Below are 24,176 nucleotides of genomic sequence, written 5' to 3'. Positions count from 1 at the left end.
AGCTTCGTATATATTGAATCCCGCCAACCGAGGGGTCGAATCCTGCAAACTGGGCGGGGGTTTCGGGGTAGTACTGATCGCCAAGATTCCGCCGTTGGATGCAAACCGCCAGCAGAGCCAAGAAAGCGATCGATCTAAGGTTGTTAGCACTAGCAGTTCTTTCGTGTCCAATTATTGCAGTCTCATAGAAGGCGCCAAGCCACTAGAACAAAAGGCATAAAACAATACATTTCCATGGCTTCCATCAACTCGGCCTCTGCGGCTCTGTTCAGAAACCTTCGTTTTTATCTCTCATGGAACGATGTTACCCCTCATTAGCCAGGATTCCCTATGGGGCTGTGTTGGCATACACTGCAAATTCGCTCAGCTTCAGGGCATCAGTTCGGCTTCACGGCAATCATCTGCAACGCGCCTCCACTCACAGCGTGAAACTCGAGCACACTGCTGCTGCAGGACCCTGGACGGCTGAGCCCAAAATGTGAAAGCCTGGATAACACCACGTTGCCTGTAATAGGGAGGCTTTTAATAGGGAGGCCTCTAACAAGGAGGCATATATTAAGGAGCCTCTACCCATTTCGTCTTCCTGATAACTCTTTTGAACTCTACAATCATCTGCTTGAATCATCACATCTCATCACTACAACATGGCTTTCTCTCAGACTGCACAGGATTTCCGCCTTGACGGCTCGTTGCTCGTTGCCACCGTCGCCACCGAGGCCGGTGACTGGGTTGAGAGCGTGCTTGACATTAATGAGTACATCGGCAACAATGACGGCTTCTTCGAGTTTGGAGGCAGCGGCATCTTTGACTCTGTTGACGTGGAGTCGTGGAGACTGGAGGGACCGCTGCTTATCACTTCGCTGTACAGGCTGGATGGCTCCTTGGCGGAGGAGCAAGTCATCAACCTGGACGACTACATTGGGAATCAGGACGGGGTGCTCGTGTTCAAGTAATTCTTCCTTGCCTCTCGTTGCTATTTTCGGGGTATAAGCTAACGTCGTTCCGTTGCAGCTATTAAAAGTGCAGATATGCCGAGAAGAAGTGTCATGCACGGACGGATCAACTCCCAAATGTGGACAAGGTGGTGGCCGTTGGGATATGAGACTGATTGACGGTATTGACCATGTACTTGTATCGTTTTTGACATCTTTGTTCTGTTGCTTGGATTGTATCTGTTGTAGAATGCATGTGATTGAAGCCAGATTGCCTTTGCGTCCATCTTGTCTTGTGATTATGCGTAAATGCCATCGATATCGACGAAGCGGTCAGGAGGTGCCACACAGGTGGTGGAGCCGTTGCAAAACGGGGTTTATATTGGAATTCCGATTGCTAGCCACAACCGTGATCAAAATAACCCACTGACGGATGTCGCAGGTTCTCATGGCGACGTTGGATGCCATGATGGGTTTCTATCTCAAGCAGTGGTTGTATCCCATTTGCTCGGGGATTGGCATGCTTAGAACCAGAATTGAAGTGACCAACTAATTTAATCATAAGAAAATTCAACAAGTTTTTGCATATAGCTTAAAGTGCTCATAGAGCAGAATGTCCAATTGTTGCCAGCATGAGCCTGCGCTATTAACGAGGAACATGTGCATAGGGGCATTCGAAGCGGCAAGACACTAAGTCGAAAATATACAAATATCGGTAGCCCTAGCTGCACTGTAAGAAGCCATTTATTACTACGTGTACGCAGTCGGAATGGGCGGAAATAAAGAGATAGACATAATTGATTCTTGCGAGAACAGACATGCTGGAGCTGGATGATAGGTCCCCACTTTAGTCTTATCGCTAATCGATAAAGCCGTGCGATGTCTCCAGGCGGGGCAGATCAACCGTGACAGCTTCCCTCTAGAGCTTCGTCAAGCCCATCCATCTTCGCTCTGCCAAACACCAGCCCGGCAGTTCAAGATGGAGGCCGCAGCACGTACAGCGTGGGGTAAGCAATCATGAAGACGCCTGGGATCGATTTTATGAATTCTAGCTGACGAACGTGACGCGATAGAGCTGGACAACAATGTCCAGCTGGTCGACGCCAAGCGAGATGCGCTATACAACTTCGATGCCGAGGCCCAAAAGGCCATCGTAAGTGCTCAAGCATGGAAGCCGGATCCCAACCATTTCAAACACGTGAGGATTAGCGCCGTTGCCCTGATCAAGATGACCATGCACGCCCGGTCTGGAGGATCGCTTGAAGTCATGGGCCTGATGCAGGGCCACATCGATGGAGAGACCTTTGTGGTGACGGACGCTTTCCGACTGCCTGTCGAAGGAACCGAGACCCGAGTCAACGCACAGAACGAAGCGAACGAATATCTGATTGAATACTTGGACCTGTGCCGCAAACAGGGCAGGGCAGAGAACGTCGTTGGATGGTATCACAGCCACCCAGGCTACGGCTGCTGGCTCAGCGGCATTGACGTGGAGACGGAGGCATTACAACAGCAGTTCCAGGATCCGTTCTTGGCGGTAGTTATCGACCCCGATCGCACCATCAGCGCTGGCAAAGTCGAGATTGGAGCCTTCCGAACCTATCCTGCTAATCACAAGGCCGACGGTGGTGGCGGGCAGACGTCTGACGGGTTCCAAGCCATCCCTCTCGACAAGGCTGCCGAGTTTGGCGCCCACTCAAGCCGATACTACAGCCTCGAGGTTTCGCATTTCAAGAGCTCCCTGGACTCGCACCTCCTGGAGCTTCTGTGGCACAAATACTGGGTGCAGACACTTAGCCAGGACCCGCTGCTGACAAACCGCGACTACGGCAACAAGCAAATGCTGGATTTGAGCTCCAAGATTAAAGAGGCCACGTCCAACATTATGCGCTCGAGGGTTGCGTCTGCAATGATACCTGGTGCGAGAGGCTCGGATAAAGCGGTGGAGAAGCTTGCTCAGGATGCAAATCTGATTGCGACCAAGGAGATGTCTGGGCTGATGGCGGCTCAGATCAAGGCAAAAGTCTTTAATGATTTGGGCACCGCGTCAAGAACAGCACCGACTGGTGAAGCCAATTGATGGTTTAGGGGATTATTGCTATGGTCACGTTTTACGTTATGATAGATACACTGCAACGGCGTTATTTGAGCTACAAACAATGGATTGCTTGTTCTTTTGTTCTTAAAACGACCGTGTAGATTGGCTTGCTTCGGGTATTTTGCTGCTGCTAGGTACCTGTGCTAACTGTTTCTAGCCTTGTTGTGCCACCTCATTTAAACCGGCTTGACTTGCGAGGGTTGCTTTGGGAAGCACTTTGTCTCAGATGGCAGAGTGGAGACTGATGGAGATGTTCTATAAACCAGCACATTCCATAACCATGTCAATGCGATATATTGGCCGTGTTAGCCGGACAGACACGCGGGATATGAATTGACATGATTTCCTACTCCAAGTAGAAAGACGTGAGAATACCCGCTACTGTCGTTACTGCTTCTGGCCATCGATACCGGCAATTGTTCCCGTAGCCACATGTTATTCTAAACCTTTTTACCCTACGAGAGATGACTCTTCTGTCATTGATGTTTATCCTTGCACAGCAAGCAATGCATTCGTCATGGCTGAGATGCAGGCATCTTTCGTTTCGATGACGCTTACATTCTGCAGCCGTGCATTCAATTTTCGGGTGCCCCCTTGGTCGTCGCCACAGCGGGTCGGCGGTAGATGGAGGTGGGGATTCCCCGGGCTGTGCCAGAAAAAAAGCTTTTGCGGAGCGATACTCGTATTTGATAGTAGGGCGCAAAGTTTAAGTTGGGCTTCAGGCACAATGTGTTTTGTCATATGATGAAATACACACCATTAAATCGAAGAAAAGAACAGGTGCAGAACGGATCATAGAAACCAGAACATGCCATGATGAAGACGTCTCACTCATGCATCGCAGCACATGCTAACAATCGTGGGCAATTTCCGGCTTTTGCTTAGGCTGCAGATCGTCTGTGCGCCGGAAAGCACACGCCCCTGTCCTGAGCTACTTGCGCTACTCTTTGCTCTTCTGCCATCTCATTGGACAGATGCCCGACGATGCCTCAATGCGCATACGCCTCTCTTGTTTATGTACTTCTTTCAAATTTAATCCCCGAGTCCGTGCTGCAGAACAAAGTAAAACAGCTCCGGGACTTGGCAGCTGAGACGCCTACAGGCACACCGTGGGCAAAACAAGGGCCTCCAACTTACAGCACGCCCTGTCCAACGGTCAAGGTACAGCTCAGTTCGGGCGGTCTCCTCCCATTCGCTGCCGTCCTGAGACTGTCTAACGCGATGACGTACTTGTTACCGAACTCAACGTCACTGCCCTGGCATGGGCATCAAGCTCCGCGACTGCTGTTTGTTGATTTCGTTGCTTTCTGGATTCTCGATGCCACTAGCAGGAATTAATTGATGTAATTGAGGGTCAGTGGAAGGAGCAGCTCGTCTAGCTTTCTCGGCGCGTGTCAGTTCACGGCAGCTGCTACTGGGTGTTATAAACTGCGGTTGCCGCTTGCAGCTCTTGCCCTGTGCTTCTGCTTTTCTCTTCCATCCATCAGCTACAACCCGTACCTACTAGTAATTTCTGAGATACCCCCCAAAGTTGCTGCTTTTCGCCCCCAGTCTAATCTCCAAACGACCACTCACCAAATACCAATTGTTTCTTCTTTTTTTCCGCTCCTGATCTGTTCTTCCGCTCGTCTTCGACCCATACCAAATTCTACGTGCCTCTCACCTGACTGAGCACGCTTCTTTTGTCTTTTTTTTTTTTTTTTTAATTCAATCTTGTTTCTCTTTTTGCCGAATTCACCTTCGAATTGATCAAGACCAAGAATCGCGACTACCTTCACCATGTCTGCTAATGTCAACAAACCCGTCGACATCAAGCAGAAGGAGAATGACATCAACCGCAAGCTCCAGATCTACGGCATTTTCAATGCCTTCAAGAATGGCAAAACGCCTTCTGTATGTACTTGAGTATACAAAATGCTGTTTCTCGCGGCGATTTGCTGACTCCAGGCTTGTAGAACGAACAAATCGACATTGCCTTGAACAGCTTTCTAGAGTCCAAGGCCCTCAACAGCCCTTCCAACAAGCTCTCCGCCGATGGAAAGGTGCTAGTGGAGGACGCGAGAGAAGTTGTGAAGCTCGCGAAGCAGCTTCTGCTGTCCAAGAATCACGGCAACCTGATTCAGGACTTTATTTGGCAGACTACGCATTACGATACCAAGGGCCTCAAGTCTCCAAACGCTCCGTTGACCAAGGACACTGCGACGCGGGACAAGGATGAAGCTCTCGAGGGGCTGCGAACTTTGGGCACTTTGCTCATAACAAATGGCCAGTTCCGGAAACTGCGTACGTTACGACTTTCCCCCTCTAATCCCGGGCGAAGAATCGTCGAGACTGACCATTTTTATAGTCAAGGATGCTTCTGTTCTACTCCGTGACATGGTTGGAGACGGCGCTATGAACGCTGCGAACAAGATTCGTCCCTCTGATGAACAACTCAGCCAGATGGACGAAGCTGCTCCCGACAACACATGGCATGAGAAGCCTGATCTTTCCAAGGAAGGGTTCAAGAACCAGGCGCGAACGCTCTACAAGGGAGATGTCAAGCAGGATGCACACGATGCTGTCGCTGCTACTGCCCTTGGGGGTGCGACTCCTCAAGCGAGGATGGACCAGGCAGGATCTTTGCATCCACCGGGAGTCGTGCCTCCAGTGACAACTCCAGCGGATGCGGCGCCTCAAATTGGAGCACTGCCTCCTGTGGGAACGGTGCCTCAGGGCGGTGCCATTAACACTACTCAGCTCAGCCAAAACACATCTGCCGACGCAGCCAAGGCAGTGGTGAACGAGAAGTTGGATAAAAACCTAGACAATGATCTTCAGGAGAAGGCTCAGACGCGGAATGAAGAGTACCGTCGCAGAACCAGAGAATACCTGAAGAAGAAGATGCCTCAAGAGCGCAGAGATCAGGTAGTCTTCCGTCTCAAAAAGATTGTGCTTGAATGCCAGCAGCACCCCGATTACATGCAGGCCGTGCAGACTCTTCTTCGGCTGGCCGAGGAATACGGTCGACATGGACGCAACTATGGAAGAGGCTCTGCCGATTCCGCCAAGGACGTGCGAACTGGGCTGTCTGCGGCCGAGGAAGATTTGCGCACGTTGATTGAGCGCTTCGCCAATGGCACCTCGACCGAAGATTTGTGGCAGTCAATCAGCCAGATCTACAAGGATGCCGATCAAGACCGAGAGCTCAACGATTGGTTCAAGCAGGTCGACACCTACATCCGCAAATGCCTCTTGGAGCAGGGCTATGTTCTCGAGGAGCAGTCTACCGACGATTGGAATCGACTCTACGACCACGGCCGATACTTGCTTCGTGAGAAATACCGCAGCCACACTGACCGTGTCATTGACGAGGTCAGATTTATTGCGGATCAGTTCGACCAAGATCCCCAAAACAAGGCATTCGGTCTTGCCATCCAGAAGCTTTTCAACGATTTGGGCAATGACGAGGACGGAAAGCCTGCGTTCAAGCCTCATCTCGTCAAGGATCTGACAGAAGTCATCATCCCTGCCATCCTTGAGAACATTGCGTATGTTCCGATCCCACGCATCGAGTACTCTGACCCCAAAGTCGATGCCATTATTGAAAATCTGGTGCTTGAGAGTGACAACTTCATGCCCAACATTATTGAGATTGCCAGCGACAACTATATGCGCTGGGGACGCAAGAAGTTTGCAAACAAGCACACGCATAGCTTGGATGTCAAGGTTACTGGTATTCAGATGGATCTCCGAGATGTCAGCTATCACATCAACCGCAAGAGCGGATTTCCTTCCATCACCGATACTGGAGTGCTCGACATGGTGCTCCCCGGCGACGGCTTCTCTTTCAGGCTCAAGGTATCCACCCCAAGCAAGAAGGATGCCCAGCACGTGTTCAAGGTGGAAAAGGTAGACGTCAACGTCCAGGGCCTGAAACTCAAAGTTAAGAAGTCGAACCACAAGCTCCTATTCGGCCTCTTTAAGCCACTTGCGCTCAAGGCTATCCGCCCAGGGCTGCAAAAGGCAATCGAGAAGGCCATCAAGGACCAGTGCAACCAGGCCGACGAATTCCTCTACCAGGTCAAGCAGGAGGCCGATCGTGCCGCCGAAGAGGCCAAGGCCAACCCTGAGGAGGCCCCCAACATTTACATGCGATACTACAATGCCATGCAAAAGAGAATCCTGCAAGGCAAGGAGAAGGCAGAGGCTTTTGTTTCGGACAAGAAGGTCAACATCGCCGTGACTAAGCAGGACAGCATTTTCCCCGACATTCACTTGCCTGGCGGCATCAGCTCCAAGGCGACTGAATACAAGGAGCTCGCTGCCAAGGGCAACAAGTGGGAGAGCCCCGTCTTTTCCATTGGCGACGCCAAGAAGAGCACCGACATTCCCAGCGTGCCCCGAATCGAGAGAAAGGCTCATACAGTCTCTGGTGGACACACCAATGGCAATGTGAATGGCAATGTTGGCTCTCTCAATGGCAACATCCATGGCAACATCAATGGCAGTGGCTTGGCCAACGGCAAGGGCCTGGCTGTGGCTGGCGAAGGCTCAAACGGCGGCCCTCTCGGCGGACATGTTCCCGCTGCTTACTAGGGATGCAGCGGTGGACTTATTTCAATGTTGAAGAAAAAGGGCAGTGAACGATCAGTTGGGAGTGCAGATGTGGAAATTCTATACCCGTTGGGACAAGCGTGAGGTTGCTTCTCCCTTGAACTATATTGCATTTCCTTTGTTTACTGGTTTCCAGCTTACTGGAGCCTGAATTACTTGTTATCGGTCGAAGATGCTCATGTTTCTTTTCTGTTCTGTATGCCGCACCTATTATATCCCGTTACGATATCCTCATCGCTCCTTTCTTGGCGTACGCCTACCTGATACCACGGTGGTAATATAGCTATTAGTGTTGTAGTAATTGATTTGATGAGATTGAAATTGTGACTATCTTTGTCCTTGTGCTTGGAATTGACCGTTTGATGTCACTGCTAAGCATGTGCTATTGAGTATGACGTCTCTAGACTGAGGTTGAAGTGGGTCTTATAGAGACGAAAAAGGATGATCTCGGTAGCGTGAAGCTAACCCGCAATTGGCCTCACCTCTAGACTTACGTATTCATGAGAGTTGAAATGGCTTTCTGGTGGCCGCTTCTTGAGCTTGTGCCGATCAAATAAAGTCGCCCGTGGTGCGCCCGAACAGGTAACCGAAGATTTGGCTTGTTCCCTGCGGCTTACTCAACGAACTCGCCTCTTCCGTCTGTTCCATGTTTTATCTTTTTTCATTGACCGCCACTCGTGCCTTGATTGAATCCGTTGCCATCTACGGATACCTACTTATATATAAGCCTTCCTGCGCTTTCTAGAAGCCTTTATATGTTTTCGATGAATTAGAGATTGCGCTAGTTTTGGGATGATGCGATAAGCTTACTTGCTACCTTGATCATCAGTAGGGTCGGCTCTATAGTAGCTGTGCCTTTTTTTTTATATATATTTTTGAAGAGAGAAGGGAAAGGAAGGAGAAGAAGTGTAATACAAGGAAGCAAGCAAGATTATTATAAGCCATGGATGCAAAAGAGGCGGCTTCAGAGGCACCGCCGCCTTCAACGACGACAGAAGCGCTCAGACTCAGCGAGGCCCAGACGCGGGCGCTGTTTGACATTCTCACGCACCACGAGACGTATGGCGAGATTGAGGGCTTCAAGACGCCGGATGCGGTGACGGGCTATGGATATCCCTTTGCGAGGACGATGAAGGTGGCGGCGACGCAGACGCAGTCGCAGTCGGTGGGAGGGACGCCCAAGTCGGGATCGGGGCCGGGGACGCCGACGAGGTCGAGGACGCCGGTGTCGTCGTTTTGGCTTGGGGGGAGGGGGAAGGGTGCTGTTGCTGCTGAGGAGGAGGAGGAGGAGAATGGTGGTGATGATGATGGCGAGGTGGAATCGACGTCGCCGGTGCTGCAGATGTTGTTGACGAGGCTGGTGCTGCCGTTTCCCGGCGTGAGGGACCTGCCGGGCGAGTTTTGGGATGTGCGGATGCAGGGCCTGCTGGCGAGGTTTGCGGAGGCGGATCTGTCGGAGAGCTTCGACAAGGGCGCGATGGGGACGAGGAAGACGCTGGCCACGGGGGCGAGCAGCGTGATGGAGATGGTGGCGAGGGGGTTGCTGGGGGGGGTTGATGGAGATGCGTATGAAGAGAAGAAGGACAGGGAGAAGAAGTATGATGAGGGCAAGGCGGAGGATCTGGCGAGGGCGTTTGAGGATGCGTGGCGGGAGTGGGCGTATGGGGGGCTGGTGGAGGAGGTGTTTGATCATGTCAAGGGGACGGAGGACGTGGAGGGGCATTCGCCGATGATGAAGGCCGCGTTGGACTATGCCATTATCCAGTGAGTGTTTGATCAAGTCGGTGATGAAGGAATGCCCCTGACAATGTGTAGCTTGGCCACGTTTGCCCACCACATCTTCATCCTCTCGCCAGAGGGCCAGTACCTCCTCAAGCTCATCGAAAACATCAACAGCCTGATCCCCTACAAGATGATCAAGCAGACGCTGCGCATTGGCAACGCCGCCACCATGATTAGCGGCATGATGCGGCTGATGCTGGCCAAGCTGAGCGTCACGAGCCTGACGAATTGGGTGGGGTTGACGGCGAACGCTGACGACGGCATGAATCTGCTGCAGCGCATCATCTCGCTTGTGTTATCGTGGGACGCGTCGGAGTTTAGGAAGAGCGCGGAAAAGGTTGAAAAGTCAAAGAGCGATGCGGCGCCGACGGAGGAGATGCTCGAGGCGATTCGGATGTATGTCTCACTGCCGAGGAGCGAGCATGTTGCTGCAAGAGAGGAGAGCGTCAAGAGCGGGAGATCCATCATCGTGACGATTCTTGAGGCGTCGGATGGGCGGCTTGCGGCGGGCATGACGAATGCTCAGCATAGGCTGTGTCTGGAGTACTACTCGGCGCTGCTGTCGGTGCATGACCGCGAGGCGATTACGGCCGTCTTGTGCCGCACGCCGCCGGATCTGTTTACGCAGGCGGTCAAGGACGTGGTGGGTGCGTACGAGCCGATTATTCGGAGCGTGCATTCGCGGGTGGATTTGCGGTTCTACTTGGAGGCGACGCAGGGGTTCATTACGGATTTCATACGGGCGAGCAGGCCGAAGAAGAGGAGCGAGGGTCAAGGGGATAGGATGGCGAGCGTGGAGGATTACGTGGTGCTGTTGAGGAATAATCGCGGGCTGCTGTATCGGTGGATTCATGACTTTGCGGAGAATTGCCCCGAGGTGTGGGAGGAGTTTCGGCGGTGGGCCAAGGATGTGGCTGTGCGGTTTAGACAGCCTTGTGGTGATGAAGGGAGGAAGAGTATGAAGGAGCTGTTGAATGGGTTGTTTGCTTCTCTTGACGAGGCCACGAGAGAAAAGGTGCTTGAGGCGATTGATTCACACGCGCGCTATCTCGATTCCGTGACGCGGCTTTCGCAACGGCGCTTGCAGATGGTTATCAACGCTACTGCTTCTTCTGCTGCTGCTCATGGATCCATGACGTCTGGGCCGGGCGTCTATCTCTCGCAGTGGCAGTCCCTGCTCGACACGACGGTCATTACGCCGGCGTCAAGGGAGGGCCCCCCGCGCCATGGCGAGGATGTAAAGTTTGTTACGACGATGGGCAAGTTGGGGCTGGGGGGGAGGAAGTTGGCGGGGAGTAGGGGGGATGGTGAGGAGGAATTGAAGGCGCCGGATGTGAGTGTTGTGGTGGAGGTGTTGGGGGAGAAGTTTAGGGGGGGTTGTGAGGGGGAGGGCGAGGGAGGGTTGATTTTGGATAATAGTATGGCATCACATGACAGAGAGAGAGATGTTAAATACTGCGTGTATTGTGTGAAAGATATGTTGGTAGCAATAATATGGCATGTATAATAGCAAGCCCAAATATGAAGGTGAAATGTTAAGGATGCTCTTGGTAGCGTTCATACATGAGATCTGAGCTCTTCAACATGATAACAATAGCCGCCACTACTTTTTACAAAAAAGGGTCATCCTCCAATTCAGCACTCAAAACGGGTCCGGAGAGCTGGCCCATCGGCGAGATGGAATCTCAATGTAGAAGGAAGCTCTTTTGTGGCCTTGACGTTGACTTCCACTGGCGGATGCAGGCAGCTCTGCTACAGCATCCCCAGCGCTGTAAATCTCAATGCGAGTTGTCGTTTGACGAACGGGACTTGAGGCGTCTTGTTCGTTCTGAGAATTCTCTAGCAACGCTCTTAGCGCATCGCCATTCACTTCGTCGTCACGTCTATCATCGCTGGATGGCGGAGTCGGCAAAGCGGCCTCGGCACCAAAGTCTGGCGGTGCTACCTGAGGCGTGGCAGGGAGCGGCTTGTTGATGTTGGCACGGGCTGCTGCTGCTGCACTGCGTTGGTGGAGTTTCGCGGCGAGTTCCAGGATGGCGGTTTGGGCGCCTGCAGGGCACTGCTCGATTTGGCCGACACAATATGCCAGGCCGTCGATGTAAGCGTCTGCTGCAGAGGGCAATGGTCCTGGTGCGTTTTCGATGGGAGTGGACGGGTCGGCGTTGGTTTGGTTGATGGCGGTGTCACCGTTGCAGCTATCGCCGGTGAGGTTGATAATCTCGGCGGCAGAGCGCTGGTCGCGGGAGAGGTCGATTAGGTCAATAGCGCGGACCTCCTCTGTCATCTCGGTGATGATTGTCACGCAGTCGTCCATGTCAATGTCAATAACCTCTTGTGGCTGCGATTGCTGCGGCTGCCGCGGCCGGTTCGTCGGGCCTGTCTTGGTTATCTGCTTCGTTTCGTATACTATTTTGACGAGACGATCTCTCCATATGAGCTTGAGCCTGATTCCCGTGGCCTTTTGGAGCGTCTTGACGAACTTGCCGCAAGAGGGGCAGTTTTTGCGCGAAAAGTAAATCTCAAAGGCGGGTTTCGAGCCGTCCTCCCATCGTGCGGCGCGCAGCCTCTTCAAGTGTCTGAGCGAAACGTTGTCCAGGTCTTGCGTGATGCCAAACTTGTTGAGCAGGACAAAGACGGCGTGCAGCGCGAGCTTCACCTCTACGTGGCCGCCCTGGAATATGCCCGACATGTCTCGACCCACGACCTCGGAGATTCTGCCGTCATATGGGCGGTTCATTCGCAAGCCAAACATTTTGCCTACAGAAACCACTCTTTGTGCCCACACGTCGTTGGGAAGGGCGCTTGGCTCGGGATCGAGCAAGTCGCCGTTTGTGCCGATTCCGTGGCCGCTCTCTGCCCAGGCGAGCACGATGCGCTTCTTGCCGGCATCGGTCCGAAGCGCGAGGAAGCCTGTGGTTTTGCAGCTCAGGCGTCTGAAGATGTTGGAGGCTGGCAGGCGCTTCTCTTTTGCGCGGTCGTGGCGAAAGGTGTATGCGAGGTTGGGGCCTAGCACTTCGACGCGGAGGGTTGCGGCGATGGGGTCGATGATGTGGTGGAAATAGAAGGATGGCAGTGTATCTCGAAAAGATACGTCAAACTCTGGCAGCGGTCTTGGTTGGAGAGACTCTTGCTCGGCGGCGGCCTCCATGGCTGCCCGCTGATGGCGCGAGATGTTGATGTTGAGGGGTGAGTGCAGCTTGTCATTCACAGGGCTGGTTGTAAAGCTTTGAATTCCAGATCAGCGCTGCTTGGTGACTCCTATTGCGCAGTAATTAGCAAGCGAAACGCGCATGTGATGGAGAGGAATTCGTGCTTACTTTAGCTATCTCTCCGAGTTTGGGAGAGCTTCCAAGAGGTTGACTTGGCTGACACCTCCTTGGAAGCACACTTGTTGGAAAGCCAGCGTCGACTGACAGGTACTCGGCACGTGTGGTGGTTTGTGGTGATGTGGCCTCGCAGGCGGTGAAAGGTATACCCTTTCTGTCCGCCTAACAGAAGAGGTCATGTTCTGGTAAGAATCAGAGCGTAGAGAAAGTCCACGATGGCATCCCTCAAATAGCTCTCCTGTAGATTTGCACGTTTCATAGTGCATTGACTTCTTGCTCAGTGTTAATAGGTCATACATTGCGGCTATATGTGCCATTCTTCAGATAACACAAGGGATATCAGGGGCGATGTGAAGAAATTCGCGCGACATAGGCAAATGAGGCCGGTCTTTGGATGGTACGATGCCATCCTGTAATTCATACATCTTGAACATACTTGTTTGGGATCAATTGAAAGTCGAATGTTTGGCTGCTGCAATGTCCACAAGATGAAAGTAGTGACGAAAACATCACCAACTCTGCCACAGTAGAACGTGGTGTTGTAGTCCGAGTAGACAATGTGTGATTACGTAATCGTTCGCGAGTAGCCATGCGTCTACAGAAAAAATCCATCTAAGCTTTGGACACAAAGATGACGCTCAAATATTCAAGTATATGTGATTGCAATTTCACTCTTCCATGTTACTTGAACTTGATGCCTATTAATGTTCCTTTTTTTCCCTGTCGATTGAATGCCTACCACTTGTTAATTACAGCACTCTGATACGCAGCTAATCTTTCCCACATCTACTCGCTACCCAGCATCAAGAATATTTGCGTTTTTCTTTTTTTTTTTTTTTCAGAGATATCTGAGAATGTGATAATACTTAGGTACCTACAATGCAGAGTAGTTTAGTATTTATGTGTTCGTAGCGATGAAATCAAGATGCTACAAGTACCAGTATGGAACCAAGATGGCTGAGGTGGGTTCTATTTCTACATGCTCTTCAACATACGCCTATACACCTGTCAGCTGCTGGGAGTATGCCGAAATTTTTCAGTTGGGATACTAATTGGACATGAGCTGTCCCAGCAACAAAATAAGAAGCACAGAACTAATTGCATGTCCCCTTCAATACGCCATCTTGACATACCATAAGCATTATTACGATATACAGTGGGCATCTGCGTTGGCTCACACAATCACATAGTCACATTCATATGGAAACGCAAATTGATCATGAAGAGACGGCTGCGACACGTCCAGTTTGATAACCGAAAGCCCAAAAACCAGAGGGAATCTTGTTCATACACCTCAAACTATAAGTCCGTACGCCCATTTTAAATGCCGCCCATCCATGACAATTGAAGAAAAAAAAAGGAATTAGAAAAATTTCAACTTTTTTTTATTGGTAAAATTTACTCCTCATCCTCCTCCTCCTCGGCCTCAGCGGTGGTCTGGGCAATACGGTCCAAATCACGCTGGCCGGACTGGGTGATGCGGCGGCCACCCTTGTCCTCGTCCTGCTCAACGACGCCAATCTTCTCGAGGGACTGGAGGACCTTGCGGTCGACGGAGCCGGAGGCATCAACGTGGTGGGAGGGGGCGTTGCCGCGGTTCTTGGCAGTACCGTGGACCTTGCGGAGGCGGCCAACACCGACGGTCTTGCGGAGGTAGACGTGGCGGGCGACGGAGGCGGCGCGGACGTAGAACCAGTCAATGTCCTGGGGAGGGAGCTCCTTGGCGGCACCGGTCTTGACGGTGTCGACCCATCCTGAGAGAGCATGTTAGTAAACGACATGTACAGGGATTTCAGCCTTGTCAAGCGGCGACATACCGGGGATGGGCAGCTTGCCCTGACGCTTCAAGAACGCAGCATAGGCGACGATGAACTTTTGCGCCTGATTTACAAAAAAGACCCCATTAGCAAATATTCCGTCGTCAGAAGTCTTTCGACTCCCTCGCGCCTGCTCCTAGATCCCTCAAAGAATTTTGTATCTCTTTTTTTCTTCATATATCTCTACATTCCCACGCTCGTTCACAGCAAATGTATATGTCGTCGGCCCCGAGGCGCAGACAGCTGGGTATTTCTCAACTCAAGCCGCTGTGGCTCTGCGGCGCCGATCATAACATCGCAGTATCGGAGGCTTCGATGATATTTTTTCTTCTTCTTCGGGGGCAAGTTGCGAGATCGTCGAGGTCGTTCGTTGGGGGAGAAAAATCCTATAGATTCATTTTTTCATTGTTTTTCAGGGTAGACCTACATCGACATCGCGAACGGTGATTCCGCCGGCCATTTTAACGGTGTTGGATGGTGGTTTGGGGGGAGAGGACGGTGAAGCTGGTGGGCAATTGACTTGGCTTGAAGGTCGAGAAAAGTTCGAGATTGAACGCGGGACGTCAAACTGTGAGGGTTGGCGCCAAGTAGGGCTTGCGACCCTAGCGCACATGAGTGAAAATGCATAGCGCGTGTGCTGTGATGACTAAGAATGAAGGAGTCTAGTGGCGGAGAAATATCGGCTAAATGCGTTGAATTTTGAGCGGCATGTGGATACAGGAGATGGCGCCAATTCAAGCACGAACTTGGCCAAGCATTGCAAAGAATCACAGCTCTATGGCAGTCCAGATGCATATCATGATTGAAAAGTCTATAATACAACAATGCCTTCTTTTAGTCTCGCCCATCCCAAATGCAGTGACCGACGCGCTTCTAGTAAACCCAATCATCCAAAATGCCAGTTCGCCGAGTTTAAATATCGTACAGATCATACCGAAAAGCCAAATCGCAGTAATCAAACACGGCTTTCCCATTACGCCCATTTCGCTAATAGAGACATGATGGCCACTCCAAATGCTACGCAGCCAAATGCAAACAACTGAATCTTCAATGGCGCCTTTCGCATGTGAGGGTTGAACATGAATTCGTGTGCCAGGAGCTCAACCAGGCCCGTGTACATGAGGATGCCAGCGCTGATGGAGTCGAAGATGCCATTAACAAGCTTCTGAGTGTTGGCATTGTTGGGCCTCGCGCCGATCCCGGCGGCCGTTCCAATTGGGGTTGAAATGGCAAACGCGAAGCCGAGCACGTATGGCAGCCACCATTTATCTTTGGGCCAGGGGGCTGTTGCCAGTCGAGATCCCAGACCGAGGCCCTCGAACATCTGATGGAACACTAGTACGATAAGAAGGACAACGAGGTCATTTGTAGTACCGAGCGTAAGTCCGATGAATACGCTATGGAAAACGACACCAAATTCAAGAATGAAGATGGCTGTGAGCTGACCCGCCAGGCCACCATGTGAGTCGCCGTCTTCATGCTCATGGCCATGGGCGAGATGATCCTCTCCCCCAGGAGGATAACTCACGTCGTCGGGGAGGCCGGGAATCGTTGTCGAGTTCGGCCCACGAAGGACGCCCCTCTCAAGATCGTGCGGGCAGGCTTCAGCGATGGCTTCTTTTTCGGTTGATTTCTTGTGAGCCAGTGCTTTGATAGTCGGCCCGGAATCGCTGTCGGAGCCAATCGAGTGGCTGTGTTCATCCTCGTCCCCTCCAATTCTTGCAGCGAGAAGCTCAACAAAGAACATGACCATGACGGTCATTAAACTGATGCACAGAGCCCAAGGGTAATCCCCTAGCCGAGGAGCAAGGCAGGGATCTGACAGATTGTCTATTGCCGGGTCTAGCAGGTGCATCCATGCGGTTGCGATAATCACGCCGGTACCGACGTATTTGCAGATGAAGAATGTGAATTTGGGAACGTGCATTTTTGTTTGCCGAGCAAGGAGGATTGGTGCGAATGCGCCAAACGTTGCAGCTGCCATGACGATGAAGATGGCGCCGATGCGCAGCCCGCGGTTTTTGAGATCGACAACGTCTCCATTGCAGCTATCCAATGTGTCTGCCATGATGTAAGTGTGTTTGTTGGCACGGCTGTCGCAAAAATGAAGGTGTAGTCTTGCTCGATGTGACTACTTGGTAGGCCGGAGACGCCGCGTGAGCCAAAAATGCCCACTGATGAGTGCACTCTTTCACGGCATAAATTATCAAGACGGGGCTATGTTAAAAATATGCCGGATGTGGGAGAGAAGAGACAATGAGTGCCTTTTCTCAAGGAGACGCGTGCCACACCGTCAGTTTGCCAGTGGCTGTCGTCGTCGAGGGCGGTATAGGCGATATTCTGCTTTGTGGCTTGAAAGTGGAATAACAAGCAGATCGAGAAACGGCGAGCTACTCAATTATTGCCAAACGCTGCGCAAACAGAGCGGAGTTTCGATAGTCTTGGCTTTAAGGAGGAGGCAAGAACGAAGATGCCGAGCTCTCAGAGGAGAAACACGCCTCGGTAACCGGACAACACTGGCCGATTATTTGCGGTGAAGCTTCTGCTAAATCCTTTTCGAACTGTCACACGATTCTGTGCTTGTTTTCTTCTCTTTTCGACAATTGGAGGCCGAGTTCGAGTCACACCCGTCGGAGAATGGATTTGACCAGTTGCCGGAGGAATCGCAAAGGGGGAAAACCGATGCTGCGGGGATTAAGCAAGCTTGATCTGAGCTTCAGGATAGTGTCGTATAGAATATAGTACAGGCTATGTAAATGGCATGTGAAAGAATAGATTTTGAGCTTTGTTACGCGGGTTTGGTGCAAAAATGAGAAGCGATTCGGCTCTGGGGGCTGTGGGAGGCAGAAAAGGCTGCTCAATTTTCCGCCCCGCATACGTCAAGACGTGATGAGAACCTTGATGGCCGCCGTCCTGGGTTCTACGCCCGGCGAACTCCACCAAATTTGCTGTTCTTTAGCACTGCGGCTTCTTCCGGGGCCACGATGAAGATACGGTTGGTTCCAAAATGGTGTTTTATACGAGTGCTATTTATACGCTCATTATTGCCATTGGAACTACGGTGTTGCATATGGCGAGGCTGAATCACCGCACTTGGTCTGATGCTGTGAAAATAGCAGGAAAGGGGGCGGCATCAAGTCACAAGAAAATCGACACTCTTCTCTTCACTAAGGCATCCTGCAAGATGAAATAGAGCCCAGTACAGCAGCCTCTACACTCGACAAATGGCACGCCTGCGCCAAATCGCTGCAGAGCGGCATCGCGATCCGAGTCATGCGGTCCAGGCCGCAACGCAATGAACGCAGAGGCGGGTGAATGTCCTTTTTGGGCGCTTCAGGCGAGGCACGAGGCTAGCGATGACGGGCGCTCTCAAATTACCTGCGCCCTGATTCGCTGTAGCTGCTAGCGCGACTCCACAAGCGACCCGAGGGACCGCTGCTGAAAAATCAAGCTTGGCTGGGACATCAAGGTTCTCACGATATTTACTCTCTATAGGGTAGGTATTCAGCTGTCTAGCTTGATGCTCTGTTGTGATGCTCTATGGAAGTGAAATGTATCTGCAAGGCAATTACGCATTAGTGTCATGTACAGACGCCTTGACGTTGCTCCCTTGCTCTCGGTGCTAGCTACTCAGCCACGATTTATTGTTACAGGCATACCTAGGTAGGATATTGATGCAAGGTTATTTGAAATACTAGTAGGTATTAGGTGCTGCTAATATACAGGGGTAACCGAATCTAAGATGCAGCTTGCGTGTCACCATCACCGGTAATTGTTGTCCCTCAGCTTCATTCATAGCTTACCTAAAATACACACATCACTAGAAATAACGTGCAGGCCGATGCGTATGGTTTCCTCGGGACAAACTGAAATTTGCAATAATCAGAATACAATCTTCGACGACGACTCATCTAGACAATACCACAAGAAGCTTGCGGCTTATCAGTGGTCGTTTTAAAAGCGAGAGTGTTACGCTTCAATCAGCTTTGGTGGTGAGAGGGACAAGTCTACGTCTCATCGTGGGAAATCCGCGGTATTAGTCCAAATACTTGCAAAAAAAATCACATTATAAGTAGAATAGATGCAAAGTAATTGGAAATGCGCAACACAATTAAATACCATGGAATCTACGCCTTTTGTATCACAGGACTATGCAAATCATATGGTTTAACGAATGTGTTTTTTTAATTAAAAACTATATGTAATGACAGCTATTATACTGTAAATGAGTGGCTATTATCTTCCACCTCCATCGCTCTTCAATTCGACTCCAAAACTCCTAGCCCATGCATCATAACATCAAAATTTTGTCGTTTGATAGAATCCGTTGCTTTTTAATGAGTGAATTTAGTTGACAGCAATGCGTCGCGGCTCGTGCTTGGCAGCCTTGGGAACAGTGATACTCAGGATGCCGTCCTTGAAATTGGCCGAGACGTTATCCTGGTCGACACGAGAAGGGAAGTTGAAGGTGCGTGAAAACTGGCCAACGCTGCGCTCGGTGAGCCAGTACTTGGCAGAGTCGGCGGGTTTCTTCTCCTCAGAGGTCGTTGCGACTTGGCCCTCGCCTTCTTTGGGGGTGCCGTCTTCGTTTGCGTCTTGGACGGTGGGCTTGTGAGAAGCCGCCTTTGACTCTTCCTTGCCGTCGGTGATGGTGCCGGCGTTGGAGCTGCCCTCTAGGGCACCGGCGGGAGGAGTGCCGGAGGTGTAGGTCCTCTCGACTTTGCCCTTGACGTGCAGGGTCTGAGAGTCTGTGAATTCAATGCTCACGTTTTCTTTGCTCATGCCGGGCAGTTCGCCGTGGAGCTCGTAGGCAGAGTCGGTCTCGCGCACGTCAAACTTGGGCTGCCAGTGGGCGAGGCCAGTGCGGCGACCTTGGGCGGTGCCATTATCTTGTCGGGAGTAGTTGTCAAAATCCTCGAGGAGGCGGAAGAGAGGCGTGAAGGAAGCCTCGGGAGAGTAAAAGTTGCGCTGGAAGAGAGACATTTTGCGAGTTGGTGTGGTTGCGAGTGGTCTTAGAGAAGAGGGCTTCAGAGTGCGGCTGTTGCGAGAAAGTATGTTGCGAAGAGGTGCTTTGCAGGTTTGCATGAAGCTGTTGCTTTTGCGTCGATTGTTGTGATGACTGATGGTGAGAGAAGAGTCCAACTTGAAGAGTTTGCAAAGGACTTCTTTATACATGGAGAGGTGCATGCGGAGACTTTTCTCCAAAGTTCGCGAAACATCTTGGCTTGCGTGACATGGACATTTCTAGAATAGCACCGAGGTTAAAGTCACCCGATTGTGACGTTTCCATCATCGCTTCAATATGGATAGGGTGAGATTGAAGTCAGTGTGATGTGATTGAGACTCTGCACGATGAATCATGCACCATCGCGAAATTGCTGGCAGCAACTACAAGATGCTGGGGGGTGCTAGAAGCTTCTGGGCGATTCTAGCACTGTGGTCTGGGTAGATGTTAGTACCAGTGGGGCGGCTTTTTCTGTGAAGCGACATTTTGGTTGGCTTGGAGACAGTGTGTCACACGGTGCAATACATTGCCCTTATCGCTGTACATGCTTTTACCATCCGAAAAATGAGCAACACGACCTATCAGCATCAAAAAGCTAAGTAACATGTCATAATAACTAATTTTAGGAGAAGGTGTTATCCTGTCATGAGAAAGCGTCAACTAGATGGTACTCGTCCCACTAACTTGCACACCAACAAATGAAGAGGCGACATACGGTCCATCACCACATTCTCGCTTAAGAGAGAATACAGGGATATATAATTCCATGTTTCATTCGACTTTGGAGAAAGATATAACATAAAATACAATCATCTTTTCATACTCTGTATACCTAGGTAACGCTAGACTAGGATATAGTGTCACTTGAGTCCAAGAGTCGCAGTATCGCTATACGTCCTGACGACGAGCCTAGAGCAACAAGTGACATTGATGATATCCGTATCATAGCAGTACAAGCCCGATAATCGGATGGTAGCCACAGCAGCTTCTCCGAGTTCTCTTTGATCCACCGATTGTCTGCACTTATCCAGTAACCTCGCATATACGGCTCCAAACTGACTGCTCGACTTGAGACAAAGTCGACACTGATCGTCCCCCTATCCGTATGGAGACAAGATCCTGTCATGTCAAAACGTAATTGTCGAAGCGGAGCGCCAACAAATGCTGTATGCAGGCATTGGCCTGTTGCCACGTCCCAGATTGCAACACCATCCCGGTTTAGCGCTGATACGAGCTTGGTTCCATCGGGTGTAAAGGCGATGACTGTAGAGACCACGTTATACCGATGGAGCGTCTGCAGGCAAAGGCCATTGACCGGGTCCCAGATCTTGATGGTGCAGTCGGATGACCCCGATGCAAGCCGGACGCCATCTGGCGAAAAGGCAATGGTGCAGACATCACCATCGTGACCGTTGAGCGTTTGCACGCAGCTGCTTGCTGCGAGGTCCCAGATTCTGACGGTTTGGTCCCACGATCCGGACGCAAGTAAGTCGTTGTTATTTGGTGAAAAGACAATGGCACAGATGGCATCGCCATGGCCCTTGAGGGTTTGCAGCATCTGGTTTGTACTTGTATCCCAGACGTGGATGGAATCATCTTCTCTCCCGGAGATGATCAAATTGCTGCTGTTTGGCCGAAAAGTAACGGAATAGACAGAAGCTGGGTGAACGTGGAGCGTTTGCGTACAACGGCCGGTTTCAAGATTCCATATCTGGACAGCGCCGTCAATGGATACCGACGCGAGTAATGTGCCATCTGGTGAGAAGACCATGCTGTCAATTTGTTCGCTAATCGCTTTGAGTGTTTGTACGCCGCCCGGCATCCGTTCTTTATCGCCTGCTCTAGGTTTTGGGACAATCCATCCTGGTTCCTCATGACTGAAAAGGTTCTTTACAAGAAAATTGGCCGGATTGAAGACAAGCGCTGAAGCATATACCTGGAGCGGGCTGCTTTGGATCGGTGCCATGTGATGTGTAATAAATATGTGCGCATCTCGTACTAGGTCTGCAAGCTGGCTATTACTTGGCTCTGTGTAGCCATTGTCAAAGCGAGCCTCAAAAAAACAGGACGGATTAGCCTTTTGTCGGAGGACATGGTGTAGCCGAGATATTGACAAGGCTCCCTCGGGCAAGCTACCAAGAAGACTTAGAGACTCAAGCCAGTATAGAAACTTGGTTCTCAGGAATACGTCCACTTTGCCGCCGTCGTGGAGATGGCCATGCTGTTTGACAAGTTTAACAGAGTCTATAAGATGCCTGGCCCAATACACGCATGGGTACCTCGCTGCTGCTAGTGGATCTGGGTCAGGTTGTTTTACCTGATCAATTGGAAATCCGGGGGCGTTGAGACCGTAAATGTCACGCCGCAGTGATTTTTGCAAAACTTGAAGCGATTGCGAGAAGATGGTGTAGTGTATGTGTTCCATCCCAGGTGCAAATACTGTATTAGTCGCTTTTCCAATCAAGAAATCTTTCGCAGATGGATGTACGAAGAAGATGGTTCGTTGATGAATAGTTAAAAAAGAGCTACAGATCTCTAGAGCCTGTGCCAGAGTCTCCTCATCTAACGCACCATCAGGCATATCGACCAAAGACGATAACTCATCTGTTGTGATTGGCCGGTATACAACTGATACAATAGCCAAGATCTGTAAACAGAGCTTGGAAACACCTAAACCGCAGACCTGGTATAGCATACAGGCGTACAAGGCGTTGAGCTCAGTCGGAAACCCAGCGAGCCTTGAGAGAATACATGATTGCGTTGGGATGTTGGCAATATCTTGGCAAACCAAGGCTACCCAGAGGAAAGAGCTCCTTGCGTTTAAACATATGTGGCGATAAACCGCATTTTGTAACTCGTCGCTATACCCTTTCGCCTTTGCTAATTCGCCAACCTTGTGCCAGGTGTATAGACCAACAGCTTGGGAAATGGATCTGTCGTTCAATTCGAGAGAGATTTCCAGTTTGTGGACCATGGTGAAGTCTTCTTCAATATCCGACATGTTGCGGCTGGACACGAGCCATTTGATCTTTGAAGTCGCTGCTGATAGCCGAGCAATTAGGCCAATAAGCAAATCTCTGTCTGTAGTACATTGATCCAAGGCGTCGATAATGATATAGCTATCGATTAAGCGCCTGTCTTGTACAATGGCAGAAAATATCTTGGACAAGGCCTCCCAAGAATTTGAATCCGTCAAGATCTGATCCCCAACGCGGTCGTACCTATTTCGCGCATGTGACACAAGTATAGGCTGACGGTCAACTATCATGTATATCAGACCGCGTAGCACGGCTGTAGCATTATTGGTGCGTAGATCTGAAGCCTGGCAGAAAAAATAGGATGGCGTGCAAGCGTCTTGGTTGTTTGGCTCTGCTGTTGAACTCATTCCATCGATGATACTGCATAGCAACATGGTCTTTCCTTTGCCGGTATTGCCTTTTATCCAGAGCAGATTGCTCCTTGGATGACTGTACCACTGCTTAATCTCGGCATTGTCCAGAATCCATGAGCAAGAGTCAAGAAACAAGCCACCGCTAGATTGCTCAATGCGCTCCTTGTGCTCGCGGGGGTCCGTCGTGCGGAGGGCTTTCAGACAGCTTCGATTGTGAGGGTCTGCCATTGGGTCGTATTTGGTACGTGTATTGGGGCCAGCATCATGTTTGAGGGCGTCTGCTTTCTCAAAATATGCTGTTGAACTGGCGTGCCCATAAGAGCACGCTGTTGGAGTTGTAGGTGATGGGCTGTCCCATTCTGGCGAATCCTCGTTTTCGCTCATGCCGATGAGCCATCTTAGCTGCTCCATGGTAATGAATACTGATGATGATGATCTTTAAGAGGTAAAGGGCATTGATTAGGGCAAAGGTTGAGTTTGTTGCACATAATCGATGACGGCCCAAAAAGCTTGCGCTCGCCGAAACGAGGCTGGCGGAAAGATTGGGCACCGGATGTGAGATGCATGCATGTAAGACATCACGTGTGCTAAATGCAGGAGTAAGGCAGGGAGGTAGAAAAAGGCTGGAAGGAGAAAGCAAAGTAGCGAATTATAAAATTCCATGGATAAGTCGTCTTGGTGTGGGATATTGAATGCCCTCATCATGAACACTTGACGTATAATGTTTCATTACATACCGCTGAGCAAGCTGCTCCATGTTTAACAGAACTTTAGTAATTAGTTTTCAAGTCTGCAAAAGATTAAGCTAGACGAAAATAATTATTTGAACTCGCATTGCTAGTATAAGAAGAGTTGCAAGACCAATTTTAAGGCTGGAGCCTCGTCATGCCCAACATGGAGAGCCTAAACGATAGTTTTTGTCATATACAAAACACCAGCGCCTATACATCCTTGGCAGATTGACTGGACAATATTCTCATGCGGGTCAGTCGGTATACTATTGACAGTCGCTTACACATAGTCCACTATGCAAACCACTCTCATCTTCGTCGCAAGCTGCACCTACATCGGGACGATCCGAACAAGTCAATAGCTCCGGGCGATACACAGCTCTGGCGATAGGTTGAGTGAGATTCGTCGGCCCGCTAAACTATTACGCCGTCCCACTTCTTGGGGTCCAGCACGACTATAAATGAGCTCGCCCCTTCGCTGTATAATCAGCACTAATA

At 50.7% G+C, this 24,176-nt stretch overlaps 10 protein-coding genes across 10 annotated transcripts; 4 read left to right on the top strand and 6 right to left on the bottom strand.

The window, feature by feature from the left end:
- Window positions 1-589: 589 nt before the first annotated feature.
- TrAtP1_009561 (uncharacterized protein) lies at window positions 590-1,204 on the top strand. The gene is made up of 2 exons (XM_014091342.2): window positions 590-949; window positions 1,012-1,204. The coding sequence occupies exons 1-2, from the start codon at window positions 645-647 to the stop codon at window positions 1,016-1,018; spliced, it is 312 nt and encodes a 103-aa protein (XP_013946817.1). The 5' UTR covers window positions 590-644; the 3' UTR covers window positions 1,019-1,204.
- A 646-nt stretch (window positions 1,205-1,850) lies between these two features.
- On the top strand, window positions 1,851-3,356 carry TrAtP1_009560 (uncharacterized protein). Its single transcript, XM_014091343.2, has 2 exons — window positions 1,851-1,939; window positions 2,006-3,356. Exons 1-2 carry the CDS (start codon window positions 1,912-1,914, stop codon window positions 3,010-3,012), a joined length of 1,035 nt encoding a protein of 344 aa, XP_013946818.1. The 5' UTR covers window positions 1,851-1,911; the 3' UTR covers window positions 3,013-3,356.
- A 1,453-nt stretch (window positions 3,357-4,809) lies between these two features.
- On the top strand, window positions 4,810-7,608 carry TrAtP1_009559 (uncharacterized protein; the record flags this gene model as incomplete). The annotated part of the gene is made up of 3 exons (XM_066114339.1): window positions 4,810-4,923; window positions 4,986-5,313; window positions 5,378-7,608. The coding sequence occupies 3 exons, from the start codon at window positions 4,810-4,812 to the stop codon at window positions 7,606-7,608; spliced, it is 2,673 nt and encodes an 890-aa protein (XP_065970435.1).
- A 961-nt stretch (window positions 7,609-8,569) lies between these two features.
- On the top strand, window positions 8,570-10,842 carry TrAtP1_009558 (uncharacterized protein; the record flags this gene model as incomplete). Its single annotated transcript, XM_066114338.1, has 3 exons — window positions 8,570-9,390; window positions 9,442-10,741; window positions 10,828-10,842. 3 exons carry the CDS (start codon window positions 8,570-8,572, stop codon window positions 10,840-10,842), a joined length of 2,136 nt encoding a protein of 711 aa, XP_065970434.1.
- On the bottom strand, window positions 10,810-13,242 carry TrAtP1_009557 (uncharacterized protein). Its single transcript, XM_014091346.2, has 2 exons — window positions 12,726-13,242; window positions 10,810-12,666 (listed from the first exon to the last, which is right to left on the bottom strand). The coding sequence occupies exon 2, from the start codon at window positions 12,554-12,556 to the stop codon at window positions 11,051-11,053; it is 1,506 nt and encodes a 501-aa protein (XP_013946821.2). The 5' UTR covers window positions 12,557-12,666; window positions 12,726-13,242; the 3' UTR covers window positions 10,810-11,050.
- TrAtP1_009556 (uncharacterized protein) lies at window positions 12,613-13,876 on the bottom strand (the record flags this gene model as incomplete). Its single annotated transcript, XM_066114337.1, has 3 exons — window positions 12,613-12,666; window positions 12,726-12,896; window positions 13,868-13,876. 3 exons carry the CDS (start codon window positions 13,874-13,876, stop codon window positions 12,613-12,615), a joined length of 234 nt encoding a protein of 77 aa, XP_065970433.1.
- A 73-nt stretch (window positions 13,877-13,949) lies between these two features.
- On the bottom strand, window positions 13,950-15,175 carry TrAtP1_009555 (40S ribosomal protein eS19). Its single transcript, XM_014091347.2, has 3 exons — window positions 14,979-15,175; window positions 14,552-14,615; window positions 13,950-14,488 (listed from the first exon to the last, which is right to left on the bottom strand). Exons 1-3 carry the CDS (start codon window positions 15,162-15,164, stop codon window positions 14,133-14,135), a joined length of 606 nt encoding a protein of 201 aa, XP_013946822.2. The 5' UTR covers window positions 15,165-15,175; the 3' UTR covers window positions 13,950-14,132.
- A 117-nt stretch (window positions 15,176-15,292) lies between these two features.
- Window positions 15,293-17,390, bottom strand: TrAtP1_009554 (uncharacterized protein). The gene has a single exon (XM_014091348.2). It carries the CDS (start codon window positions 16,617-16,619, stop codon window positions 15,525-15,527), a length of 1,095 nt encoding a protein of 364 aa, XP_013946823.2. The 5' UTR covers window positions 16,620-17,390; the 3' UTR covers window positions 15,293-15,524.
- Window positions 17,391-18,720: 1,330 nt separating this feature from the next.
- Window positions 18,721-19,695, bottom strand: TrAtP1_009553 (uncharacterized protein). Its single transcript, XM_014091349.2, has one exon. The coding sequence runs from the start codon at window positions 19,634-19,636 to the stop codon at window positions 18,899-18,901; it is 738 nt and encodes a 245-aa protein (XP_013946824.2). The 5' UTR covers window positions 19,637-19,695; the 3' UTR covers window positions 18,721-18,898.
- Window positions 19,696-20,005: 310 nt separating this feature from the next.
- On the bottom strand, window positions 20,006-24,175 carry TrAtP1_009552 (uncharacterized protein). The gene has a single exon (XM_066114336.1). It carries the CDS (start codon window positions 23,356-23,358, stop codon window positions 20,404-20,406), a length of 2,955 nt encoding a protein of 984 aa, XP_065970432.1. The 5' UTR covers window positions 23,359-24,175; the 3' UTR covers window positions 20,006-20,403.
- Between the last annotated feature and the right edge of the window lies 1 nt (window position 24,176).

Source organism: Trichoderma atroviride, chromosome 5 (assembly GCF_020647795.1).
Source record: "Trichoderma atroviride chromosome 5, complete sequence".
Taxonomy (NCBI): Eukaryota; Fungi; Ascomycota; class Sordariomycetes; order Hypocreales; family Hypocreaceae; genus Trichoderma; species Trichoderma atroviride.
The sequence above is the reverse complement of the archived record's forward strand: the minus strand, read 5'-3'. Positions and strand labels throughout refer to the sequence as shown.

Coding starts and splice junctions, on each gene's coding strand:
- TrAtP1_009561 (XM_014091342.2), top strand. CDS start 645: ATGGCTTTCTCTCAGACTGCACAGGATTTCCGCCTTGACGGCTCGTTG.
- TrAtP1_009560 (XM_014091343.2), top strand. CDS start 1,912: ATGGAGGCCGCAGCACGTACAGCGTGGG. Junction 1,940..2,005: donor CGCAGCACGTACAGCGTGGG/GTAAGCAATCAT, acceptor GTGACGCGATAG/AGCTGGACAACAATGTCCAG.
- TrAtP1_009557 (XM_014091346.2), bottom strand. CDS start 12,556: ATGGAGGCCGCCGCCGAGCAAGAGTCTCTCCAACCAAGACCGCTGCCA.
- TrAtP1_009555 (XM_014091347.2), bottom strand. CDS start 15,164: ATGTGCGCTAGGGTCGCAAGCCCTACTTGGCGCCAACCCTCACAGTTT. Junction 14,616..14,978: donor TCACCGTTCGCGATGTCGAT/GTAGGTCTACCC, acceptor TTTGTAAATCAG/GCGCAAAAGTTCATCGTCGC. Junction 14,489..14,551: donor GGGCAAGCTGCCCATCCCCG/GTATGTCGCCGC, acceptor ATGCTCTCTCAG/GATGGGTCGACACCGTCAAG.
- TrAtP1_009554 (XM_014091348.2), bottom strand. CDS start 16,619: ATGGCAGACACATTGGATAGCTGCAATGGAGACGTTGTCGATCTCAAA.
- TrAtP1_009553 (XM_014091349.2), bottom strand. CDS start 19,636: ATGCAAACCTGCAAAGCACCTCTTCGCAACATACTTTCTCGCAACAGC.
- TrAtP1_009552 (XM_066114336.1), bottom strand. CDS start 23,358: ATGGAGCAGCTAAGATGGCTCATCGGCATGAGCGAAAACGAGGATTCG.